We start from the raw sequence: 27710 nt of genomic DNA, 5'->3' as shown, positions 1-27710 counted from the left end.
TTTGTATTTTAAAGTAGGAATGTGGGCTAGGGTTGTGGCTCAGTGGTAGAGCGCTTGCCTAGCATGTGCGAGGCCCTGGGTTCAATCCTCAGTACCACATAAAAATAAGTAAATAAAATAAAGGTATTAGGTCCAACTACAACTAAAAATTAAAAAGTAGGAATGTAACAAGCATATTTGTTACTGCAGAGTTAGGGGACCACTGCAGGAATGGGGTCCTTAAGTAGGTAAGAGTAGATATGATCCAGTTATGAAGTGAAGGAACTATTGTTAGATAAACCATGAATAGCTCATAGTAACTGAGTGAAGAGAAGAGAAGTGTGGAAGATTTGAATATAGAAAAGAAATCATACCTGAACTTAAGACATACAAACATATCCTTCAATATAGTCACCTTAAAAACTACACTTCTGTTTGTTTCATTGAACCAACAAAATAACCTTTCGAGACTTTGAGGCTTTGACACATTTTTGAAATAGCCTAAGGGATGGCAAATTTTTAGCCCTTTATATTACTTAGGATACAAGTTAGCACACAGATGCAACCTAATAATGTATATATTTGTCTCTTATGTAAATAATCCAGAAGTAGGAATTCCAGGGTCAGTAGGCTGCCTCTGTCATCCTCAACAAGTGACTTCCATTTGTATCTCCAAGAAGCTATTCCTGCTCATGCCATCAAGTCCACAATAATAGTAAGGAAAAAGGGAAGCAGAACATACAGTACATCTCCATCATTTTCAAGTCATTAGCTAGAAGTAATAAATTCATAATTTTCAATCATTCCTTTTAACCAGAATTTAATTAGTGGCCACTCATTTGCAAAGGAAGCTAGAAAATGTAGTCTTTGTTGTGGATGACTAAATGCTCACCTGAAATGCAGAACATTTTATTTTTATTGAAGTAAAAGGAGGACTACTTGTTAGGAGACAGCTAGCAGTCCTTGTCATAGTTTTCAGAAATGGTTTTAAATTTGGATACATAGCAAAAAATCAGTGGGATCCTGAGTCTAGTTAGATAAGCTTAAAACAAAGTTACTGAAGTCTTGAGTTAGTTAATAGTAATGTACTAATGTTGGTTTCGTACTTTTGAACAGTATACCTAGTAATGAGAAAACATTAGGGGAACCAAAATTGGTTAAGAAGCATTTAGGAATCTCTTGCTATCTTTTCTGTGAATTTAACAGTTTTCCAAAATGAAATGTAACTGAGAACAAAGTAACAACAAAAACAGCTCTACCTGTGAAATATATATGTACATAAAATTTACCTATCCAGCCACAGAATAGGGCTTCCAAATATTTATCAGATATTTATCATATGTATTTTTTAATCTGTGCCCAACTTGTTTCAAAAAGGATTGGAGGACTTAAAGGTTTATATAATAGTCATCTTAGTAATAAAAACATTTATAATGATAGCGTTTTTTTATTTAGCTAGTCACTGATACTAAGAACTTGATGTGTTCTATGTCATTTAATCCTTGTAACAGCCCTGTGAAGTCAGTATTTTTAGCCTCGTTTTACAGACAAGGACTAAACTTGAGACAAATTGCTGAATTTTTGTGAGTCACAGAATTAGTAAATACTAGTGCTAGGTTTGAATCCAAGCATATTCTTGTGTAACATATATAATGAGTCATCCCTAAATAGCATGCTAAGATACCAAGAGATTCTTACTTGAATACTGTTCCTTGTATATGTGTATTTTTTCTTGACATTAAAAAAATTATTTCTTTTTAATTATAAAAGTACCACAGAAAATGTCAACAAGTTTAAAACGACAAAATAATTCAAAGCAAAACACAAGTATTGGAGCACGCCTGTAAAATCCCAGCTACTCAGGAGGCTAAGGCAGAAGGATAAAGGTTTGAGGCCAGCATGGGCAACTCAGTGAGATACTGTCTTAAATAAAATGAAGCAAGGGCTAGGGATATAGCTCAGTGGTAGAGTGCTTGCCTAGCATGTAGAAGGCCCTGGGTTCAGTGCCCAGTGCTGAAAAAAAAAAAAAGAAGAAGAAGAAGAAAAATTCAAAGAGAACTTTCATTAGCATTTCCTAAATTCTGCCTCTCATTCAAAACAAAATTAGTTCATGCTTGGTGACTTACTCATATAATCCCAGTGGCTTAGATCTGGAGGCTGAGTCCAGGAGGATCACAAGTTCAAGTTTAGCATAAGCAATTGGCAAAGCCCTAAGCAACTTAATGAGACTCTGTCTCAAAATTAAAAATACAAAGGGTTGGGGATGTAGTTCAGTGGTAGGGCACCCCTGGGGTCAATCCCCAGTGTGTGTGTGTGTGTGTGTATAAAAGAGAGAGAGAGAAGGGAAAAAAAAAGATTAGGATCATACATGTGCAGAGCCCTGGGTTCAATCCCTATCACTGCAAAACAAAACAAATAAGTACTTAAAATAATCTCTGTGTTATAATACCATTTTGTATTACTGACCAAAATGTAACCTGGCTACTGTCAACATTCCATTTGTTAAATCTTGCTGAGAATAGAAATAATGTAGTCTCTCTTTAGATTGAAATATTATTTCCAGGAAATTGAAAGTTGTGAATAAGAATTAATTTTACAAGCACCAATTTGGTGTTGATAGTGCAAATCACTTTTCTTATCAGTAAGCAGTAATATTATTACCAGTATTAATTTTAGCTTTAACACACTTAATGGACTTAGTTGAAAATTTCAAATGACTTTTTACAATTTAAAATGTATTTTGTTACTAATAGTACCTAAGAGAAAGACTTTAGAAATTGGTACAAAGAGTTCACCTGATGATTCTTGCTGTTAAATCTTTTTTTATTATGCCTAATTAACTGTTAGGTATTCCACAATGAGACTCCTGTTAATTTCAGTTGTATTAAAGCAATGTTCTAAGGAATGCCGTAAGAGACAGAGATAATTTAGTGAAAATTGATTTAATATTGGTACTCTTTTGTTTTATTTGTAATGTATTTGCCTTGGTGATATTCTCATTGAAAATAGCTTCTTTGGTAAAATGTACTTTATAAGCAGTTTTCAAAGTATGTATGTATGTATATATATATATATATATATATATATATATATATAGAGAGAGAGAGAGAGAGAGAGAGAGAGAGAGATTGGCTTTATATTTACTCTAAAGTCTCAGTTAAGGCAGGCTTCTTTTAATCAGTAACTTCTTGCTTTTCAAGTTCTTCAACTAGTGAAAGAGGTAGTAAAATGAGCTATTGGCTTGATAACTAGAAAACTTATTTGTGTCTATTTAATATGTTAAATAGGAATAATAATCAGTATATTGTAGATGTGAGTGAATATATAAATATAGAATGACTGATTTTTTTATAAAGTTAATTCTGGCGAGTAGTAGAGCCTTGTAAACACAGATTTCTCAGCAGAGTTTACATTAGTTGCTTACATTAATTTATTATGGGAAACAACTGATTCACCTTCCTCCCATCTGTCAGGTTATCCTTCCTTTTTAACTTTCTAAGAGAAATGGTTACCTATCAGGAATCTAACAACAACAACAACAACAAAAAACACACACACACTTTTTTTTTCACTGCTTTTCTCATTGTTTATTGAGTAATAGATTTCAAGCTTCTGTTGCTTAACAAAATACTTGTATTTTTGTGAATTTCTATAGCATTTTGCATTGGGGCTGTGCTTTGAATTGCCTAGAAGAAAAAAAATTAACATGAATTCAGTGTTGGTATTGCTAGTAAGATCACTATAATTTTTCTAGAAAACTTATCTTCCCTTTAGTTTTGAAGCAGTTCACATAGATGGTGCAAATACACATACACACACACACACACACACACACACATATTTCAGCATTTAATAGTTACTTTTAAGTATTTGTTGAAAAAAGAATACTGTACCTATGTGTACATGCACACACACACATTTTGACCAGATTGCCTCTTCATGCTGATTTTAATTTTCTTGTTTAAAGTAAATGTTTTAAGATATAGCCAGGGTCAGAGTCACCTTTATCAAGGGCCAAATTGAGTATATTTTGTCCTTCGCATTAGAAAGTGTGTGTATATAAATAATACCAGTGTATGATCACTAGTCCCTTTATAAACAACATTTAGGTAAATTCAATCTGTGGATCCCCTGAGAGTTTATAAATGCATCTTTCTTGGATTTCTTCTTTTAATGTTAGTTCATATGATCCTGAGTATTTGTTACAACCACTCCTTTTCACTTAGGATAAAGCTTAGTGCTCTCATATTTGTTTTGTAAAGAAGACAGTGTTATTTGCTTTATAGGTAGTTTCTCTGTCTCTTCCACCCTCCCCTTTCTTTCTCTTTGAAGTGCTGGGGATTAAACTCAGGACCTTGAGCATGGTAGGCACACGCTACCACTGAACTACAATCCCAGTTCCTGAGCTGTATACCTAGCCCCAGTTACTTTTTTTTTTAATAACTGTATTTTATTTGTTTCTTTTTGTATGTGGTACTGAGGATCAAACCCAGTGCCTCCTTATACATGCTAAAGCAAGTGCTCTACCACTGAGCCACAACCCCAGCACCCCCAGTTGATATTTGATTTGAATATATGTGGTCAAAACTAAGCAGAGAATACAGATAGAATAAAATTCCTAGAAGAAAAATTTGTAAGTTATTATTATTAATTTTACCAACTTTACAGTTTTAAAATCTGAAACCTATACTGAAATGAATTCATTCACAAATATTTAATGATTTCCTTTAGTGGAAAAACCACATTGTGACATTCTTTGGAACATAAAATCAATGTTGCTTTAATATACTTTTAGTGTAGAATATAAGACACATACATTTAAAATTGTTATACAAAATATAAAAAGCAATAAAATAATGTTAGTAAACTACAGATATGTTCATTCTCTAGGAGCTTTGTTATTTAGCAGTCTTGTCAAAAGTGCCACCAATACTTATTCCCCAAAAGTTGGGAGGGATTCTTATAATGATAAAGTAAAAGGAAGATAGTTCCTAAGTGGGGAAAAGTTAAGATTGTCTGAGTGCCCCTAGATGATTCTCAGTAAATGTCTGAATAGTTAATGAATTAATAAGGCAAGGGACAGAAGTATTGTTGTATCTGAACACTTTTATAGTATCATTAAAAATTTTTCTTAAAAACTTACTTTTAGAATAAACCATTTAGTTTGGCTAGAAAGTAGTTCACATAGATTCTGCAAAAATAAATTTTTTCATATATTATAGTTACTTTTATAAGTGTTTGTTAGAAAATGGACATCTATCTATCTGTCATTCTTTTCTTAATGACTAAATTTTGACCAGATTGCCTTTGATGGAAATAAAGGAAGGTTCTGAGGATCATAAAATAATAGTTAATTTTCCCCTGGTGTGAAGTAATCTAAAGACTAAATGATAAAATATAGCTAAAGCATACTACTAGCATACTAGTACATGTTATATTTGGAGGATGATAGTAGGAGCTTGGCCTACTTAAAAAAAACATGAAAATATGTATGCTATTATGATAGGTGCTATAACCAGTGTGTTACACAGAGCATAATGGACATAGATAAAGGTTTTTTACATCTGTAGGCTGAGGGCTAGTGATGATATAGGTACTCCATGGCATGCTTGAAAAAAAATTAGAATAAAATATATAGTGGGGGAAAATATTTAATTGTTTTACATTGTTTTAGGGTTAGACTAAAGCTACTGTTACTAGTTGCATGAAAGGATATAGTGAATTGAATAGGGGGAGATCCATTTTAGTAATTTGGGAAAACCAAGTTAGTTATATATAAAATTGTAACATCCCTATTTGTAAAGTTATAGACTAAAGAGTGAGTTTAGATCCATTAACTTAACATTTTTAAATTAATGCTCCAAACCAGGAATTGGGCAAAAAAATAATTGCTCTGAAATAACAAGAGGTAGTTATAAATGTTGCTTGATAAGGAGCATCTTCATAAAGAGAATATTTAAACAATGTATTTATTATATTGTACTCATAAATGTCACATTTAATATGCAGGATTTATCCAGGTTGAGTGAAGGGGAAAAATTTGATAGATAGCTTTTAAATAATTTTGCTTCACTTTTAATATAAGCCCCATAGTTCAAAAAATCACTTTAGCTACTGTAAGCTAAACACTTTATTTAGATGAACCGATTTATATTATTGTATTGGTTGCTGTTTCTTTACTAGATTATAACAAAGACATTGTTTTTTTATGTGGTAACAGAAATCATGACTTATTTTTTATTTGTTCAGTAGTAATATTTTAAAATAATTTTTCTCATTTAAAAAGTGGTAAGTAAACTTAAGTCTAGATAAATATAGAATTTTCTTTAAAAGTCATTGTGCCATGGAGTATATATTTCTACACTGATATAACAAAAAATTAATAATGATCTGGTTTTAGTATCCAAATGAAATTTATGTAAAGTTTCTTTGCCTTAGATTTTATTTTTAAATGCTCTCAAATTATGTGATTTAGTAATATATTGGTATTGTTCTTCATTGGGTAATGACTTTCTCTGTGATTATTTGAAATATAGTATGCTTGTCTATACTAACAGTAGATCCTTTTATAGTTGACAAACTGCTATGTCACTGTTAATGGTGGTTTTACATGTTGTGGAAATGAATTTCCTTATCATTTTACTTATTTGATCAAATTGAAAATCTTAACTATATTTTAAAACTTTCTGCCACAGCGTTTTACCAACGAGGATCATTTGGCTGTCCATAAACATAAACATGAGATGACACTGAAATTTGGTCCAGCACGTAATGACAGTGTCATTGTGGCTGGTTAGTATATGCTTTTTTAATAGCTTATGTACATATTTCACCTGGAATGTGCACAATTTTTGTGTATTCTCTGTAAAAATTATAGTCTGGTGATACTCCAGTTACTTCATTTACAGTAAATGTTGGCAACATGCATTTTACCCATTACATTTTCATGTGTTCTTCTGACCATTCATTTCACTTTTTTTTGTCTAGTTTTCAAATATAAATTTCAATGTTAATTTTATGGAAGTTAATTGAAATTCTGGGAATATTCATACAATCTACAAAGTTTACAGTTAATTGATAATTGAACTAATATGGTATTTAGTCAGTGTTTCTTTTAGCTATCCTAACTCAGTTTAAAAGGCTATATGATAGAGAAAGAGCAATTAGGAGACTTGTCCATTAGGATTTTGTTAATTCTTTTTATTTGTATTAATAAAATATTCTTGATAAAGGAGCCTAAGTTCAGTCAGTGCTGTTTTGGGTGTTGATCATACATTCTTACTTAAACAAACAGGTGATTATTTTTCATTACAAATAAGAAGAAAGACCTCATTCATGCATTGGTTTATTGTTATTGCATGCTGTATTAGCTGCCTTTTTGGTATTTAAGTATATACACACACATTCATGTATATGTACCCACATATATTATGTATAATTTTAGTACATTTGCATATTTTCTGATTATGTATTATGATGAGAATAAGTTTTAGCCTGGTGCGGTGGCACATGCCTATAATCCCAGCGACTTGGGAGGCTAAGGCAGGAGGATTGCAAGTTTTAGGCCAGCCTCAGCAACTTAGGGCCACTGAGGGCCTAAACAACAAGTTTTAATATCAAACTTTACAAAAATGTTAGACCTTCTATATATCATAATGACAGATTTGCATTATATTCAATTAACTCGAGATTCTTTTTTTCTCTTGTGAAGCTTAGGCTATACTATTTGCAATTTTGGAATTATACCTGAATACTATTAGTATTTTTAAAATTATTACTGAGTATTGAGATCAAATTGTCATATACAATGCTTTGGGTAGATAATAAGACAATATTGGATGGCTTGTCCTGTACTTTCAGGATCTAAATTTTTGTAATGAAGAAATTGGAGGTAACAAAAAGTTGGTAAGTTTTTGTAAGGAAACTTTCAACTTATCTTCAGTCCTATAAGTAAAAGAGAAGAGCCTTTCTTTGGAATATTATAGATATTAAGAGCTAGAATTAAAAAAATAAAAAGAAAAAAGCAAGAAAAATAACCTGGAAAGTTTACTCCCTACATAAAGGTTTTTGTTTCCCTGAGAGCATTTTCTTTCTGTATAAGTTCTGAATTCATAAAATGTTTTGAAATTGGTTTCTAGAAATTATTTTCCTATCTGATCACATTTCATGGAGTGTAAAAATATAGCACAAACAACACTTGAACATTTTTTTACTGACATGTTGAGATGATTGTTTAACATTACTGTATAAATAAAATGCATGATGTGTGTGGTATATATTTGATCGGTAGCCATATACAAACAATCGTGCCTATCTTGACTTGTCTCAAGTCTGATGGTTCTAATAATCAATAAAAGTGACTTATACTTATGCATTTTTAAGACTTTCCATCCCTTTAATATAAATTAAGAAACTTTTAATAAGCTTAGATAGACAAATCTTTTGGCTGTAAACAGAAGAGTCCAAGTTATATTTGACTTATTAATACAATCATGAGGGACTTGAGCTGATGCATGTATGCAAATCCCTTACTGTAATATGATTTTGGAAGTCTTTTGGGTGTTGGAGTAGGACATAGGTTAAAGATTAATTACAGGTAAAATTATGACATAGTAGAGTCCCTAAAGTAATTCTGATATTACTAATAGTGTCTGAGACAGGTTTAAATTATATCTAATGTGTGTGACAAGTAGGTCATTTTAGTGTTAAAATATATTTATATGTAATATTACTCTGGGTACACCTGGGTGATAAAGATAAAATAGTAATGCTCACTTTGGGAAAACAATAGTTAACAAGTACAAGAATTTTACTTTCACAAAAAATATTTTTGGCTTTTCTCTTAAACCAGGAGTTGACCTTGGTAGTCTAAACATTTACTTAGTTTAGACTAGATTCCTGGTATAACCTATAAAATCGATGCTCTAAAGTATATAAAATGTGAATGAAATTTAAATACACTACCAATTCTAATTAATATGAATAAAGAGCCTTGAAAATAATAAGATTAAATGGGTAAATTTTATAAATTTGCTATTTTTCATTCACCATGGGCCTTAACTGGTATTTATTCTATAAGCAATGCATAAACATGTTCATGTACCTAACATGAGTACTTACTGAAGTACAATGGAAATATTTCAATTTGTAAGAAAGTAATTGTTAGTTGTAAAAATTAAGCTAGAACTTTTTTTTGATACTTGACTCTAACATACTCCTCATACCAGTTTTATAAAATGCATTAAAATAGAAAATGAACTTCAGTTGACAGTAGTGAAGAGGGCTGTCTTTTGTTTTTAGGGCTCTCATTTTAACTTTCTTTTTCTTTCTTGTAGTATTTTGATCCACCTATTAAATATTAAAGATTATATTTTAATGTTTTTAAGACTAAATTATAAACAACTGGAGAAGGGTCAAGTTAAAGCAAATATAGATGCTCTTACTCTACTTTTTCCCAAATTGCATGTATTTAAACAATTATAATTTTAATGTAAATTTTAAAAATTCTAATCACTAGGATAATAGTTTATCTCTAGAGTAGAGTATGTTTTTGCCACTCCACTAAGAGAGGAGTGGACTATGGAATCAAAAGGATTTCTTTCATATTTTTATGGTTCATGAAGTTGGAGAAAATATTTTTAAGTTCAACAAAAACTTAACCAAATTTTGTTTGTTTTAAAGGAAGAGATTTCAAAGAGAGCATTAACAACTGATTGAACCAGTCCTGCTAATTTGTTAATTTACTAGCTATATTTTAGAAAGTCTTAACATGATATTTAAATCTGCATGATTACTTCTTGACATTTATTTCAGATCAGACCCCAACACCAACAAGATTCTTGAAAAACTGTGAAGAAGTGGGTTTGTTTAATGAGTTGGCAAGTCCATTTGAGAATGAATTCAAGAAGGCTTCAGAAGATGACATTAAAAAAGTATGTTGTTAACTGTGAACTTAAAGAATACTTCTCATTGGAAAAGTAATGATCGTATAAATTTCCTGCTTCTTAATTTAGACATACTGATGTAGTTTTTGAACTTATAACATTTTCTTTGTTGTTTGTATTAGATGCCTCTAGATTTGTCCCCTCTTGCAACACCCATCATAAGAAGCAAAATTGAGGAACCATCTGTTGTGGAAACAACTCACCAGGATAGTCCTTTACCTCATCCAGAGTCTACTACCAGTGATGAAAAGGTTAGGAATATATTTATGTAGTAGAAATACAAGTTAAGTGGAAAAAATTGGTGCTCCCAGTAAAGTTTAATTATTTAATCTCTACAAAATGTCAATGTATTAAACTATATAAAATTCATTGTCACCTTATATTTGTGAATATTCAACATTTCAGGGGAAAAAGATTCTACCTTTACAGATAATTATCTTTATTACATTGAAAAATTATGGGATAGAGCAGCAATCATTTTACAGAAATGCATAATTTTAAAACGTGTAAATTTATAAATTTAACTGCATTTTTCTGAGTTTTGCCATTTTATTTTTAGCTAGTTTGATATAATAACAACTTAATTTAAAAGTTTTTACAACTAAAATTTATTTGAACAATGGTTATTTAAGTTTTTAAAAAGTAACTGGTTACTTCTCAGCAGTGGATCTTTGGTATTAGTAACTAAGATGGTGATGATACTATCTTGAATCCCCTGTTAACCTAAGGCCATCTGGGCCGTTATGTGTTGAGTGACATTGATCACTTTTTTCATTTATAAGCACATGAAATGAACATATAATTATTGGGTAGGAAGAGGCAGTGGTCATTTTTAGATACGTTATTCTAAAGCCATAACATTGATGGAAATATAAATAGGAAATATAGTCATATATCATTTAATGACAGAGATTCATTCTGAGAAGTGCATCAATTGGCAATTTCATCATTGTGCAGGCATTAGAGTGTACTTACATAAAACTAGATAGTATAGCATATTAACACACTTGGGCTATATGGTACAACCTATTGCCTCTAAGCTATAAATCTTTACAGTATGTTACTATACTGAATACTGTGTAGGCAGTTGTAACCCAATGGTAAGTATATGTGTGTCTAAACATAGAAAAGGTACAGTTGAAAATAAACTATAAAAGATAAAAAAAAAATTAAAAAAATGGGACAGTTGTTGCTGGGCGTGGTGGCACACGCCTGTAATCCTAGCAGCTCAGGAGGCTGAGGCAGGAGGATTGCAAGTTCAAAGCTAGCCTCAGCAAAAGCGAGGTGCTCAGCAACTCAGTGAGACCCTGTCTCTAAATAAAAATACAAAATAGGGCCAAGGATGTGGTTCAGTTGTTGAGTGTTCCTGAATTCAGTCCCTGGTACCAAAAAAAAAAAAAGAATAAGTTATACTCCATGTATGTATAATATGTCAGAATATACTATACTGTCATGTATATCTAAAAAAAATAAAACCTATTTAAAAAATAAAAAATAAATCTTTTAAAAAAGAGGGGACAGTTGTGTAAAGCACTTATTGTGAATGGAGTTTATAGAACTGGAAATTGCTCTGTGTGAGTCAGTGAGTGGTGAGTGAATGAAGGCTTAGAATATTACTATACACTACTGTAGACTTTATAAACACTGTATACTTAGGTTATATTAAATTTATTTTTGAAATTCTTCCTGTAATAGTACTTTAACTTGCTGGTTAACTTTTTTACTTTATAAACTTGTTATTTTTTCAACTTTTCAACTTTTTTGTAAGAACAGTTGAAAACACAAACCCACTGCATTAGCTGTACCAAAATATTCTTTTTATATCCTTATTCTATAATATTTTTTCTATTTAAAAAATTATTTTTCTTGTTAACTTTTTTTTTTAAATCTAATACACCAATACACACATTAGCTGAGGCCTATGTAGGATCAGAATCATCAATGTCACTGTCTTCCACTTCCACATTTTGTCCTTCTGTAAGGTCTTTGGGACAGTAACTCACACATGGAGCCATGTTACCTATGATAGCAATGCCTCCTTCTGGAATCATTTTTGAAGGATCTGCCTTAAGCTCTTCCTGAGGATATGTCACTCTTTTCAGAAATATGTCCAGGGTGGTTTGCTCAGGTAGTTTTCATTATACCATGAATATTCTTCCCAATTAAAGAAATTAATGAAAACCTTTTTGGTGTTGGTGTCCTCATTTTCAAAATTCTAAAGCAACTTGTTTAGATTTGCAAACACTTCTTTTAAACCCTTCCCTGTGAATTTTTTTGGGGGTTCTTTTTCTTGTAATTTCCTTTTATCTTTTTTTCAGCTATGTGTTTCCTGGGTAATACATTTTTTCAGTTCTATATTATGCAACCTATTGTTGACATAATGTCATTATGCAGCATATTACTTCAGAAAAAGTAACTTTTTATCCTAGAATAAAAGTTTAGGGTTGTTTTTTGTTTTATTTAAATTTTCTTTTTTTGATGATAAAAGTACATTCTCACCATAAGAACTTAAAGAATAGCAAAGAAGGCAACTAAAATCACCTCTTAGCCCATAATTGGAATAATAATTACTAATATTTTGAGGCTTTTTTCCCTTTATTTATACATACAAATATGTAAGTGTATAGTTGCATAGAAGGGTAGCTTGCTTTTTTTTTTTTTTTCTCTTGCCCAGTACTGCGGATTGAACCCAGGGCACTGCCACTGAGCTAAATCCCCAACCCTTTTTAATTTTTTATTTTGAGACCAGGCCTTGAACTTGTGGTCTCATTATCTCAGCCTCCCATGTAACTGGGATTACCAGCATGTGTTCCTGCACTTGGCCTTACATTGTACTTTATATATGTAGCACTAATGAACATTTTCCTTTGTCATTAGGGATTTCTCAAAATCACAATTTTTAATGGTTGTACTTTGTTTTATAATTATCTTGATTATTTAATTATCCTATTCTTTTAGGACATAAGGTGGCTTCCACGTTATCACATTATTAGACATGTTGTTAAATCCTTAAGATAAATCATTTTTCCTGCAGAGCATTCCAGTCCCTTCACTATTACATGGCTGCTTTATCATCTTTTAAGGGTATTTGCTCTTCCCGAATTCCTTAATGTTAGCTCCTCTTGGGTAAGGGCATAGTTATGTCAAGGTATAAAAAATTATTTCTGATTTATCAACTGAGGTCTCTTGAGATTTTCATATTCATCTCCACTTGATACTTCCTTTTTTATGTCTGATAGGCATCTTAATATATCTAAATCAGAGCCCTTAATTCTTTTTGCCAATTTTCCTCTGCAGTAAATTTTCTCCACTTATCTAGTTGCTCAAGCCAACAATTTAGGGATCATCCCTAATTCCTCCTTCTTTTTCACATTGAAACCAACAACCTTTCTTATTAGACATATTTCCAGAATATATCCTGAGTCTTACTTATCCTTTTCTTTCTGTGTTCATTGTCACCACTTTAAGCCAAGTCGTTGTAGTATTTTTTATTATTAATATTTGTGTTCTTTTTTGTGTAGTGCTGGGAATCAAACCCAGAACCTCTAGAATGCACTGTACCACTGAGCTACTTCCCCAAACCCCTTTATTTCTCTCACAGGAGATGGGGTCTCACTGTGTTGCCCAGCTGGCCTCAAACACATGATCCTCCTGCCTCAACCTCCCAAGCTGCTGAACTACAAGTTCATGCTTCCACCACTATGCTTAGCTAACTTCTTACTGAACTTCCTGCGTCCATCTCTAATCTATTTTCCATAGTATTTTGGGATTTGTAAAACAATACATTGGGGCTGGTTCTGGGGTGTAGCTCAGTGGTAGAGCACTTGCCTAGCATGTGTGAGGCACTGGGTTCAATCCTCAGCATCACATATAAATAAATGAATAAAATAAAAGTTCATCAACATGAAAAAACATTTAAAAAAATACTTTGGGGCTGTAAATATAGCTCAGTGGTAGAGCATTTGCTTCAGCATGCTGGATGCCCTGGGTTCAATACCCAGCACCAATAGATAGATAGATAGATAGATAGATAGATAGATAGATAGATAGATAGATAGATAGACAGATAGATAGATAAAGCAAGCAAGCAGCTCCACTGCTGAAAAATCCTTCAATACTTTGCCATTGTATTTATGATAATTGACACTCTAGCATAAGCCTTCTCTGATCTGAACTTGTCTACTCATTCATCCTCAACCTCTTGCCTCTGTTGTGTTCATCAAGTACTGTAAGCTTTTCCTGCCTTGTGATATTACTTCCTTCTTCCTAGCATGCTTTCCTCCTTACTCTTTCAGTATAGTTCAGATATCATTTTGCAAAACAGCTTACCTTCTCTTATTCTATCTAAAATATCCAACTCTACTTTGTAAACCCTTAGATCTTCCAGTATTTATTATGTTGCATTTATTATTCTGTGACACTTCACACTTGTTACAATCTAAATTGTTTTGTTTGTTTTAGTTTATTATTTCTCTTTCCAGTCTTTGAGAACATGTTACAGGTTCTCAAACTTCTTGAGTAAATGAAGCTCCTTCTTCTATGTACCTTAGTAAGAATTCCACAGTAAGTGACAGTGTATAGACCAATTTAAAGAACATATTGTACCCAGTTTTTATACCAATTAGTTAAGGAGTTGTGAGTAAGACCCTAATCTCTTTGTTTGCTAATCTGTGAAACTGGGGAAAAGAGTACCTTTAAGGCCCTGGCTGAGTCATAAATTATTTTTTCCTTTTAATACAGAAAGGTCTTACTCCAGTAATTATTTATTTATTTTACATTCAAGATAGCAATACTGGCCTTTTGATATTGAGAAATTATGGCTATTAGAGGGGTAGCTACCTATTAGCAAACATTTGTGTTGCTTTAAAATATTTTTGAGCATTTCTCTTAGTGAATTTTGGTTAATGATGACGTAATCTCCCCATACTGGTTTCCTGTCCATACAGTATAATGAGGGAGTATAATTAGGCAATTCCTTCTGGATTCTGTGTTCTGTGATTCCTGAAAATGGATTGTATTTGCATATTTTACTGAAATTCTCATTAAATCATAGCCAAATTGTCTAGCCTAATTTTTTATAAATTGATAGAAACACAGTTATTCTGGGAGAAAAAAAACAAGTTGTTAAAAATTAAATTATTGAGCACTGCATAGTGCTTTACAGCTGCCTCTAAATTTTGCTTGTTTTGTGATGCTGGAATTTGAACCTAGGACCTCACGCATGCTAGACAAACACTGTACCACTGAACTACATCCCAATCCCCTAAAATGTACTTTCAATTAATTTTATTATAAATTAATTTGATTTTGGGTGTTCAAGTATTATCTTGTGGATGTTTTTAGAAATATGTTTCATTCTGTTTAATAGGGTACACAAATTGATTTGCATTATAATTGACACCCTTTCTTTATCTCATTATTAAATAGGAAGTACCATTGGCACAAACAGCACAACCCACATCAGCTATTGTTCGTCCAGCATCATTACAGGTTCCCAATGTGCTACTCACAAGTTCTGACTCCAGTGTAATTATTCAGCAGGCAGTACCTTCACCAACCTCAAGTACTGTAATCACCCAGGCACCATCTTCCAACAGGCCAATTGTGTAAGTGATTTGGCCAGTCATTGACTGTATTATTAGATTTTTCTTAAGACATTTAATTATTCAAATTGTGACCTTAGTTTTGTGTGTGTGTGTGTGTGTGTGTGTGTGAGAGAGAGAGAGATCTGCATATTTTGATTTCAGAAAACTTGATTTCTTTTTTTTACTGTAAATACTATTTATAGATTAGAAAATAAATATCTAAATCTTAGTTAAAAACAAATCATCATAGGATGTGAATTTAAGATGATCTCTTATTTTCATGCTATTTCAAAAAAAAGAAAAACATAAAATTACATCATCAGATAACATTTCTTTCGGTTCTTACAAGTAGCTTCCAAGAGCTTTTTGATGAGAATTTTTCCTATTTTATGGAATAGAGATTGTCCCAAATGAATCTATAATCTTTTCCATTTTTTAACATTGTTGAATACATTGTACTTTTAAGATACAATTAAAACTAATTAAATTTTGCAGTTTGCTTTACAGTGATTAGAGAATTTATTTTTAAATAATTTTTAAGATTTTTAAATTAATAGGAATAAGAGTACTGTTGTTTTTTAAAGGGATGATTGTCATGACTCTTTTTAAATTTCCCTTGTTTTGTTTTTCTTAGCCCTGTACCAGGCCCATTTCCTCTTCTGTTACATCTCCCTAATGGACAAACCATGCCTGTTGCTATTCCTGCATCAATTACAAGTTCTAATGTGCATGTTCCAGCTGCAGTCCCAGTAAGTTGTAAAGTTAGACTAATTCTTGTAGCAAACTGGTTTTTGTAAAGCAGTTAGAAAATATATTTGGAACTGCTTCATTAGCTGAAACTAAACTTAACAAAATACTTATTAGTGATGGGTAATATTTACTTGTTGATATTTGTAGTAATAAATATATGATTGTAGGCAAATGTAATTGGATAGAAAAGAGTTTTTCCTTCCCATTCAAATCTTGATTTCCTGCTTTTTTTTTAATACTAAGAACTTCACCCCTTGTTCAGTTCATTTCAATTTGCCTAGATTAGTAGAATTCAGATATTTCTGATTTCTGCAGGTTTTGTTTTGTTTTGTTTTGTTTTAACTGTGGATTGAACACAGGGCCTCATGCATACCAGGCAAGCATTCTACCAATGAAGCTATATCCTCAGCCCCAGAGTTCTAATTTTAAAGATACTAATACTAGAACGCTATCAAATAATTCTATGGCATTTCTATTTACTTATAAAGACCTCATAAAGGTTCTGTGAGCCTTTATGGTCCAATTAGTTTTACAGAATTTCTTTGATGGCCCAAGCATGTTAAAATCTAAATGTGCTGAAGTAGTAGTCTCCCAGTTTGTAATGAAAAGATCCAAGAGATTTTTTTTGAAGGGTATGTTCAATATATAAATTTTGGAAGACATGGACAAAATAGTCAAATAACTATTTATGATATTTAATAGTTTAGTGAGAATTTAAAAACACATTGTGAAATGCTGCAACTTAGAAATAATGCTTTTTTCCTACTCACTTTCTGGGGGTGGGCAGTGGGTGGGGTACCAGGGACTGAACCCAAAGGTACATAACCACTGAACCACATCCACAATTCTTCCTTTTTATTTTTTGAGACAGGGTCTCGCTGAGTTGCTTAGGCCCTGGCTAAATTAGTGGGGCTGACTTTGAACTTGTAGTCCTTCTGTCTCAGCCTCCTGATCTGATGGGATTACAAACATATGCCATTACACTCTGCCCTACTCTCATGTTTAATAAACAGTTTAATTCATAACTTTCCAAATGTGTCAACATTTCACATTTTAATCCTGAGAACCACTGCTTTAAATATCTAACAAAGTTTTCCAAGCACATCATTTTTATTTTCACCTAAATTATTTATGATATAATAGTTTTTGAATCTGTAGTTTCCTGGAAATCTTATCCAAAGCCTTAGATACTCATTTATATAATAAAAAAGTTTAGTTTTTAAATGATGACTTTTAGTAATGTTAACACTGTATTTCTTTTTAAAATTATTTTTAAAAGCCTACTTATAGTAACAGATACTTTGAATACAGTTGTACCCCCAGAAATATTAAGAGATTAATATTATGTTTATACTTTTTTAAATGCTTAATACTTTAATTCTTCCAAGTGATCTAAGTATCCAAAATCAGTATTGACTGGGATAATTTTAAGATAATAAGACTTCTTCAAAACAAAACTTTTGTTCAAAATTTATTATTGGAAAGACTTTTTGTGAAATACTCAAATATAAGTTCTTCCTTTTTGCTGAGGATATTTTTGAGATGGAAAACATTTTTGCCTTGTATTTGAGATTATATGGTTATCCTATTAATTGTATCTGTGATGACAGCAACTTAAAAATGAAAGAAGAGTAGTACTAGTTAAAAAAAAAATGTGGTAAAAATCTGTTCCAGATTATTTGAGAAGTTGTTAGAAGTAATCATCTTCTTTGTCATTATCCAATATGTTGATACATCAAAGAAATCATATTTTAGAAAATTTTCATATACAAATATATATTTTAGAAAAGCAGAGTTCATTGTTGAAATTATTTTTTATGCCTATTGTCACTAGTTTTGACATTCTTTCAAATACAAAATGAAAGTGACAGATTTGTGAGAAATTTTGCATTAATCACTTCCAATACTATGAGTTTTTAAAAGAAACATTAAAGAAGTCATGAAAATTGAAGATTAGGGAAGCACATGTCTCAGAGAAACTGACAACTTTTGAGGGATATATCTGGATGTAAAGCAGGATTTGGTGTAGACATATAATCAGCTAGAGATAAGTTTTATAATTTTGTGATTTTAATGTTTCAAATTGTAATAGCCATTATACAAATAAAAATACAAATCTCATTTTGAAAATATTCTATAGAAAATATTTTTCAATATCTTTTTTGCATAGCTTGTTCGACCAGTCACCATGGTGCCTAGTGTTCCAGGAATTCCAGGCCCTTCCTCCCCTCAACCAGTACAACAGTCAGAAGCAAAAATGGTGAGCAAAAATTTGTTTATTTTGTACATTTTTTTAAGCTTTGAATTAGTTTTTTCCATTAAAACCTGCTTCAAAGGTACAGTTTAGGTCCCATTTTAAAAAGTCATGAACTATATTACATTGTAGAAGAACCATAAATTTTGGCAAAGGAAAGCTTCTATTAGCGTAGTAATTGGTTAGTGGTACTTTAAAATAAATGGGTGAGTTGGGAATACAGTTCTAGTTCTTATCATTTGTAATTTGTCTGGTTTTGACTTTTTTAAACAAACTCTCCTCCTGGTGGAGACTAGGAGTGTTACAGCTGAGACTATGTGTAATCATCTGAAGGCAGGGCTGAATGAGTGGTTTTAAACAGTATAAAAAAAATTCTGAAATAGTATACAAGCTAGGAAACATTGTACATGATAAATAAAAGTATATCTTTTTCTATTGTGTTTCAGACATAAGAAATTAGTATTGTTTTTACTGGGGAATAAGATTAATCAAATTATGTAATGTGCATGTGCAAGTAAGGCATAATGAATTTCACTATTATGTCTAATTAGAAAGCACCAGAAAGAAAGAGAAATTAGTATTGCTTAAAGGGATAAGATCTATATTTTAATTTTAATCCTAACTTTCCTATCCACTACCCTAAATCAAGCCAGTTTAACTTTTCTGAGGTCCACTTTTCATTGTCTTTAAAATAGAATTAAGACTTGATTTCTGGCGTTACTCAACCCAAATTGCCATAAACTTTTTAACTTTCTTTTAAAAGACATGAGATTTTTTTTTTATTTTATAATCAGTGTAATTCTTCATTCTACAGTCTGAGACAATGCAGGACTAATTCTTCTTAACATCAATTAATTAGTGTATTCTTAGAAAATCAATAAATAAGTAGTTATTAGATCCTTTTATTTGCTTCAGTTCTAGGCACTATATTAATGATACAATTGCGTAGACATAAAAAACATTACATGTTGCAAGACTTACAGGTTTTTACAACTATTCTCTATTAGTGCAAATAATCAATCTGATATTTGCACATGATAACCTTTGTTTAAAAGTTAACACATCATTTGAACGAACGACAGTTGGTTGAAAAAATGTAAACATTGACTGGTTATTGTTTGTGGTGAAAGAACAAAAACGTAGCGGGTAAAATTGTTCACATCATAGAATGTTGGGTCAGAGCCTTTGGAAATATTAAGATGAACTTGATACCAGAAGAAATTCACTGGGGATATTTTTTATACTTGCTGTTTAAAATACTATATTAATGAAAAATTCAATTTAAGATTCCATGCCGTGAGAACTCTTCCATGGAAGTCAAAAAGATCCTGTTGTTGTAGACTGCACCAAAAAATAGGCTTACACATTCAGTGGACTTTTTTTCCTACAGATTTATTCAAAAGGAAAACATCCAATTTAAAGAAGTTCTTTTGGCTACAAGTGTAGGCAATAGTTCTAGCATCTATTAAACCTAAGACTAACTAAATAACTTTTTCTCTTAGGTAATTAGGAAACTAAATTAAAAGAGTAAAAGTGTTTTGAACATTTATGTGTGAAAAAAATAACCAAAGCGATAACTTTTATCATTTTATATATAAAAAACAATCATCACTTAAAAATCCCAAAACTAGGCTGGGAGCAGTGGTGCACGCCTGAAATCCCAGCAGTTTGGGAGGTTAAGACAGGAGGATCACAAGGTCAAAGCCAGTCTCAGCAATTTAGAAAATCACTAAGCATCTCTGTGAGACTCTGTCTCTAAATAAAATATAAAAAAGGGCTGGGAATGTGGCTCAGTGGTTAAGTAACCTTGAGTTCAATCCCTGACCCCGCCCCCCACAAAAAAAAAACCCACAAAATAATCCAATTTAATTTCTTATTAGAATTTTGGTAATGTAAAATAGCCATATTTTCATGATTGCCTATTTTAATTGGGATAATAAATAAGATTTCCCTATTTTGTATTAAATAAAAAATATGGAAATTATTCTACTTCCTTTTTAAATTTTTTCTTATGGAAAATTTCAAAATATAAAAAGAAAATAGGATAATATAACAAACTTCCATGTATTCATCACCCAACTTAGTAACGTGACACTATCATTCTTATATCTGTACTTCCCATTTAACTGTTTTTATTTCTGTCTCAATTCAAAATTTACATACACTGATTGAGTCAATTATACTTTTATAGTTTTAATAATTAAAGGCGTTCACAGAACCCACACCACATTATGATATAGAACATTGACATCTACCTAGGAAGTTTTTTGTTTCCCTTCCCTGTTAGTTCTCCTTCCAGCTGTTCTGCTGCTATAGTGACTGTAGTCCTAAAATTTCATATAAATGAAATTAATATGTACTCTCTTATATCCAGCTCAGTGAATGTCTCTGAGATTTGTTCATGTTGTTGAGTGTATCACAGTTTGCTTCTTTTTATTGCAGAATAGTATTCCATTCTGTGAATAAACCACAATTTTTTTGTCCATTCTCCTATTAATGGCCACTTGGTTTCCAAGTGGTTAGCTGTTTTGAGTAAAGCTACTATGTGCATTCCTTTTGTTTTTATTTTAATTTAGTTTCATTTTGTTTGGATCAAACCCAGGGCTTCAGCGTGCTAGTCAAGCCCTCTTCTCTACCCTGACCTACACCCCAAGCTCCCACTACTATGCACATTCTCCTACAATTCTTTGTGAACATAATTTTTATTTTCTTGGAAAATACCTAATGGATAGAAATGCTGAGTCAGGGTAAATGTATAAGAAATTGTTTCTTTTACCAAGAGTTTATATTGCCTCCAGAAGTATATGGGAATTTCCTTTGTCTCCACAGTCTTGCTGACCTTTAGATTTCTCTTTTTAATTATAGACATTCTAGGAGTGTATAGCAGTTTCTGGTTGTTTGCATTTCCTTTTTGACCAAACTTTGTGAAGTCTTTTGCCCATTTTTTAATGGCTTTTCTTTTACTGTAGGAATTCTTTATATATATATTGGATTCAAGATTTTTGTTAGTTCTGTATGTGGGTGTGTAACATGTACATATGTGTGTGTGTGTGTGTGTGTGTGTGTGTGTATACGTATGCATGCACACACACACATAGATATATATTTATATTAGGAGGGGGGGTTGCAATTAGAATTATATCTTAGTGAATTTTTGGTTTTTTGTTTTGTTTTTTGGATGCCATTAATAGTGACTTTTGTGCCCCAAACTGATTATTTGGGGACTACTTTTTAAAAACATGTTCACATTTATCAAAGTTACAAGTTTGAAAACTTATGTTTCTTAAGTTTTCAAAGCAATTTACAAATACAAGTGTGTAATAATTGCTTCTAAAGGGTTTTAAATATAATGCATCTGAAATATGTTAAGCCACATTTGTAAATTTATCTTTGTTATTACCTCAGTTAACAAACTTTCCTAAGTGTTTGATAACTCTTAAACTTGAAGATTTGATGAGGCTTGGTTTTCTTAGATATACCTATAGCATTTAGAAGCTTAGTTAAGATTATCTTACTACTGAAAACTAAAATTTACAGGTCTAAATCAATCTCCAAATTAAACATTTTTAATTAAAATACAAAGATAATCTGTTACTCAGTGTAGCAAATTATTTTAGCACTTTTAGAACAGAATTGATTTCCAAGTTTAAAGTTAAAATGTCAGTGTCATGAATTTATTAGTAAGCTTCAGGAGATAAATTAAAAACAATTCTGTCGACCCATCTAAAGACTGTTGAAGTTAGGTTCATATCAGTTCACAGAGGTTTCTTGATGACCGAATTATTGATCACAGGACTAGATGTTTTCCTGCAACAAAGATAGAACTCCACATTCATTTTCTCCAAGTGGATGGTTCTGTTATGCCAGATTTGTGGGACCCCAATAAATCTCCAGGAGCCGAATCTGATGCAAGCACACAAGAGTCTTTTTTGCAAGCTCGAGGCTCGACTCACAACCGTTCTCGAAGCAGCGGTCCCAGGGAGTGAGTCCCGGTCCTTTGTTCAGTGAGATTTTATAGGTTTGGGGGGGATACTGTATGCGTCACAACATCACACAGCAAATCATTCCATGCCGAGGGAAAGTCAAACAACAACTCTTAATATTGATTAGCACATTCACTGGCGGGAACAAGTTGGGTAGGGGTGATTGGTCAGTACAAGAGGGGGATTCGATTGAACTGATTGGTTTAGGCCAAGAGGGGTGTACCTGCTAAACTACATGGTTTCCCAACATGTTATCAACCACCATAAACTACTTGGGGGTCATTTGGCATTTCAGGTATTTTCCCTGTCTCATGCTGATTGGAGATTGCTAGGGGGGTTGTTATGAGTCCTCACCTAGCCTAACTGAGTCAGGAACACCTGGTGTCACAGACCTCTCCTGTTATTTACAGACAAACAACTCAGCAGGGTGGGTATGTACTTAGGAGTGCTCTGTGGGTTTTTCCAAGGACAAGGGTTACGTCCCCTTCCTTAGGACAGGCCTTGAGGTAGAAGCTGCTGTTATTTATTTATTTTTTAAAAATGGAGTCACATTAGTTTCTCAGTTCTCAGTTCTTAGCTCACAACCCCTGAATTCATTTAACATGTTAAATAATTCTGGCTGCAGCCACCAGTAAAACCTATTTCTTTTACTATTTCAGTTGAATTTTGCTTTGTTGGTGTAGTGGTGGTAGTTTTCAACTCTTTGAAAACATGTAAACATCTTTTTAAAATTTTTCTTTTGTGGTACTAGGGATCAAACTCATGTGCATTCTACCACTAAGCTACATCTACAACTCTTGATTTTCTATTTTGAGACAGGATCTCACTAAGTTCCTGAAACTGGCCTTGAACTGGCAATCCTACTACTTCAGCCTTCTGGTAGCTAGGATTACAAGTGGTACACTACCACACCTGGCTAAAAAAAATCATTCTTTTGGGGTTCTACATCTCTCTCAAGAACTGTTTGATCTTTGGTCACAATATGTTAATGGCATGCTACATAGTTTAGTGTAGTAGTGATTCTGCTCATATGACCTATGGTTAAGAAAATAAGAGAAATGGCAAAATTGAAACAGTTAAGAATAAGAATGCAGCACACCACTTAACTTTGTATCCTAAGAAAAACTTAACTTTGTATCCTAAGAAAGCCAAGGATGCTTTTGTAATAACTTGATTTTCAGATGCCCAATGCTTAAGGAAAATTTATGTATGTGTCAGGTTTTGTCGACTACAAATAGGAAAATAAGGTCTTTCTTTTCTGTTGAAGTCTTCAAAGTAAACTTCAAAAGAAAAAAAAATTAACAACTTATTAGTCTTTGGAAAAGTAATGTGGTAAAGAAGTGGGCTAAGCGGTCCACAAATACAAGATTATCTAGTACTTTTTAACACTATTGAAAAATTCCCAGGATCTGCTATTTTTACAAAATTATAGCAGATATTATCAAATTTAGATTTAGGAGGTTTTTGGTTTTGGTTTTGTCATTAAACACATAAACAGTAGATATTTGCTGTCTGTGTTACTCTTAAAATAAGGAAACTTTCTTATGTAATATTTGAAGTAAAATACTGACTCTAGAAATAAGATGTTGATCATCTGGGAGTTTTGTTTAGGAATATTTAGTGAAGTATTTAAGTAGTAGCCTTCAGAATCATTCCTTTAAGACTTGTGACAAACTGAGAAATATCTTTGTACACAGTGGGTAGCCAGTAGGGTTTCTGCGGGGGATTTCTACCAAGAGCTGACATAGGGCATCTTGGCAAATGTTCAGAAACCCACATTAACTTAGATGGGCCCTGCATGGAACCTCATGTTCAGCAGAATTCTTCTGACCTGCCTCTGCATGCCAAGCTAATCAGCAAACACCTAATGAGCCCACACCAAAGAAACAGACCGTCTCCAAACCTACTTCATTTTCATATGTTCTCTAGGGGTGGGGAGACAAGACTTCATGAGGACTGATGATGCTGCAAAGACCACAATAATGATAATTAACTTGCTGAATTTAGAAGATTATGCTGTTAATTAGTTGAAAAATAAAGATAAGTAATAGAGCAGCAGATGGTAGGATAACACCCAGGAGAAGGAGGGTTATTACTCTGATGAGTTTTTGTGGCACATATGAAATATGTATCTGACTTTTTCATAAATTGTTTCTAGAGAACGTTATCTTTTTTTCTCTGAACTATGATAGTTTCTTTTTTTTCTATCAGGTTCTGACAGATTTGATACAGTTGATTTCAAGAGTACAACATAAGCAGAGAACATAGAACTTGAATAACAAATTATTTTTATCAGATCACCTATAAAAATGAATGTATCAGATTGTTCATCACAATGAATGAAGGTATAAATATGCAGATGCACCATTCACCGTTTAATTAATTGGCACAGTCTATATCTCAAAGAAAAAAGCTCTTATTATAGGTGTTGAACTTGACATTGCTAAACATTAACTCAACTTCAAAACACTAATCTACTTCTTAGAAACATAATAATAAAAGACAGGTTTTTTTCAAACAGTATATGTCTTTCCCTTAAAATTATGCCTAGGATTTATTGTACATATTAGAGATTATAGATCACTTAAATCTTATTTAATTTCTTTGAGTGCTCATTCTTTATTTTCTGAACACTCAATCTTTATTTGCCTTTTTTTTTTTTTTTTTGGTACCAGGGCTTGAACTCAGGGGCACTCGGCCGCCACGTGCCCAGTCCTATTTTGTATTTTATTTAGAGACAGGGTCTAACTGAGTTGCTTAGCACCTCATCATTGCTGAGGCTGGCTTTGAACTCGGGATCCTCCTATCTCGGCCTCCTGAGCTGCTGGGATTACAGGCATGTTCCACCATGCCTAGCTTTTATTTGCTTATTAAATTTCTCTGGTAAGAGAAACTTTGATCTTAGTAATGGACTGAGCATATATCTAATAGATAACAAATATACTTAGATTACTTTTTTTTTTCCATTTGTAAAATTATTTAGTACACTGCCAACATTTTAAAAATGGGACACATCACATCCTTTACTGAAAGATTTGGATGCCCTGGCCCAGCATTCCAATGTGGCCATATGGGACCTGTGCTCTTCCATGGTTCACAGAGCATCTGTGTATGAGACCAGGAGCAGTTGTCACTGGGTTAGATGGGAGGATATTATCTCCAACCTCCATAAGCCCTCAAACTTCCAAATTCTCCAGAGATAATAATGGTTTCTCTGTCATTCCAACTGGGGTTACAAGGTCTGGAAGAACGAATGACATTCCACCTTTATTGGAGGACAGCACTGTGAGTTTTAAATAATGATGCCTTGCCCTGCCCCAGGGCCAGCGGGCTCAAACATCTCCAGCTGCAGGGCATATTCAGTGACCTGTTTGGCCAGTTCTGGGGAGGGGATGGTGGTGTCTTCTGGCTTCTGCTGGCTGGCAAAACTGTAGTAGTTGTTGGGGCCCAGGACCAACCCTCACTTTTAGCTTAGACCATCATCTTCTTGGGTGTCTTGAAAAAGAGGTTCTGGGTGGCCTCAGTGATAAGGATTTTCTCAGCCTTCTCAATAAATCCTGCCATCTTGTCACTGATAGTGTCCAGCAGAATGTTGTTGAAGGTGTGTAGCATTCAGCAGGGATGATGCCTTTGACCAGGAATACCTTGTTGTAGCTGCCCTCTACCAGATACAGCTCAAGGGACACAGGGTGCTTGATGTAGACATTGGTCTAAATACCCTTGGCAGGTAGGTGCTAGAATACTTAATATTAGGGCAAAGCTCTATTTTGGCAAAGTGTTTGTTAATAATGTGTTAAGTGAACTGGGGGTGGAGGTGGTCAACAGATAGAATTTCAGGTTTTACCTCTGCTACTAACTTTATGATTTTGAGCAGTAACTTCAATCTTTGAGAAGTTTTTTTTATATGGAAGATGATGATTATATTTTGATTTCCATTATCTCACCTAGCTCCAAAATTCTATTGTAAAATAAATGTCCATTGTATTTATATTGCTTTCATTAATTCTTTTAAAACCAAGATATTTGACCTTTTTAAAAATACTCCTAACATATATAAAGGTAAATTATAGGTATCCTTATATGAATTATAAAAATTTATATGAATATTTAGTGCCTGCTTTCTTCACTTAACTCATTCTAAGTTTTTAGCACACATATATATACATACACATATATATGTATGCATATATATATAATGTGCACATATATATATAGTTTTTTAAAAAATCAATTAGCAGTTGAACAGTGTTAATTAACCCTTAAAATCTCTTTCTTATATTTTATACCCACTGGCACACTTTCCAAGTCAGACCCATTGTAATCAATGTAACAGCATGGAGCAAACATTAGTGCTTCCTCACTGGATGAGTGCTGTATACCCTAGGGCAGTCAAGGGAGGATAATGAATGAATACTGATGCTGCTTTTAAGTGCTCTGTAAGGTTGTAACTTGCCCTACTAAAGATTATTCAAGAGAGTGATGTTTATGTACTTCAGACTCCCCTATGTGCAGTTACTGTATTTCATTAATTCTAAGAGTTAAGCTCTTCACTATAAAACTTTAAATGTTCTTCAATTCTATAATGTTTTCTACCTAAGGACTTAAAAATGTTTTACCAACACATAATTTACCAAGCCTCACAGCTCTATTTTGTAGTGTATTTTTGCACATATTATATCCAGAAACAAAAGCTCCAATTTAGCACTATAAATTGGGTACTATTTGTTATATTTTGATCTCTAACATTCTGTTTATTGAAGGTATAAATATGCAGACCAACCATCTCCTCAGACTCTCCTTCTTTGTTCTGTTTATGTGATCTATACTCTTTTCTAACTTTTATCTTTCTTTCACTTCTTTTCGATCAGTTTCCTAAATATTCCTGTTTTTTCCAGCCAGCTACCAGTTAGGTCACTCATCTGTTTCCATTTTTTTATGTGTCTACTTCAACATTATTCTCAGTCATTAGTGTCCTTATTTCCTTTGTCCTAATGACAAATTGTTTCTGATTTCTTAAAAAAAAAAAAAAAGAAGGCATTTGGGCTGCGATTGTGGCTCAGCGGTAGAGCGCTCACCTAGCACAGGCGCGACCCGGGTTCAATTCTCAGCACCACATAAAAATAAAGGCATTGTGTTGTGTTCATCAACAAAAAATATATTCATATTATCATTCTCTCTCTCTCTCTTTCTCTCCCCCCTCCCTCCCCCTCTCTCT

General features: G+C 32.7%; 1 protein-coding gene across 1 annotated transcript in view; it reads left to right on the top strand.

The window, feature by feature from the left end:
• The window catches only part of Atf2 (activating transcription factor 2), a 100037-nt gene that overhangs the window by 48086 nt on the left and 24241 nt on the right, over positions 1-27710 (top strand). Inside the window, 6 exon segments of the mRNA XM_015479342.2 lie at positions 6675-6771; positions 9793-9911; positions 10046-10174; positions 15351-15529; positions 16143-16257; positions 18429-18518. Coding sequence (XP_015334828.1) covers positions 6675-6771; positions 9793-9911; positions 10046-10174; positions 15351-15529; positions 16143-16257; positions 18429-18518 — 729 coding nt within the window.

This window comes from Marmota marmota, unplaced genomic scaffold (genome assembly GCF_001458135.2).
Source record: "Marmota marmota marmota unplaced genomic scaffold, marMar, whole genome shotgun sequence".
In the NCBI taxonomy this organism is placed as follows: Eukaryota; Metazoa; Chordata; class Mammalia; order Rodentia; family Sciuridae; genus Marmota; species Marmota marmota.
The sequence above is the reverse complement of the archived record's forward strand: the minus strand, read 5'-3'. Positions and strand labels throughout refer to the sequence as shown.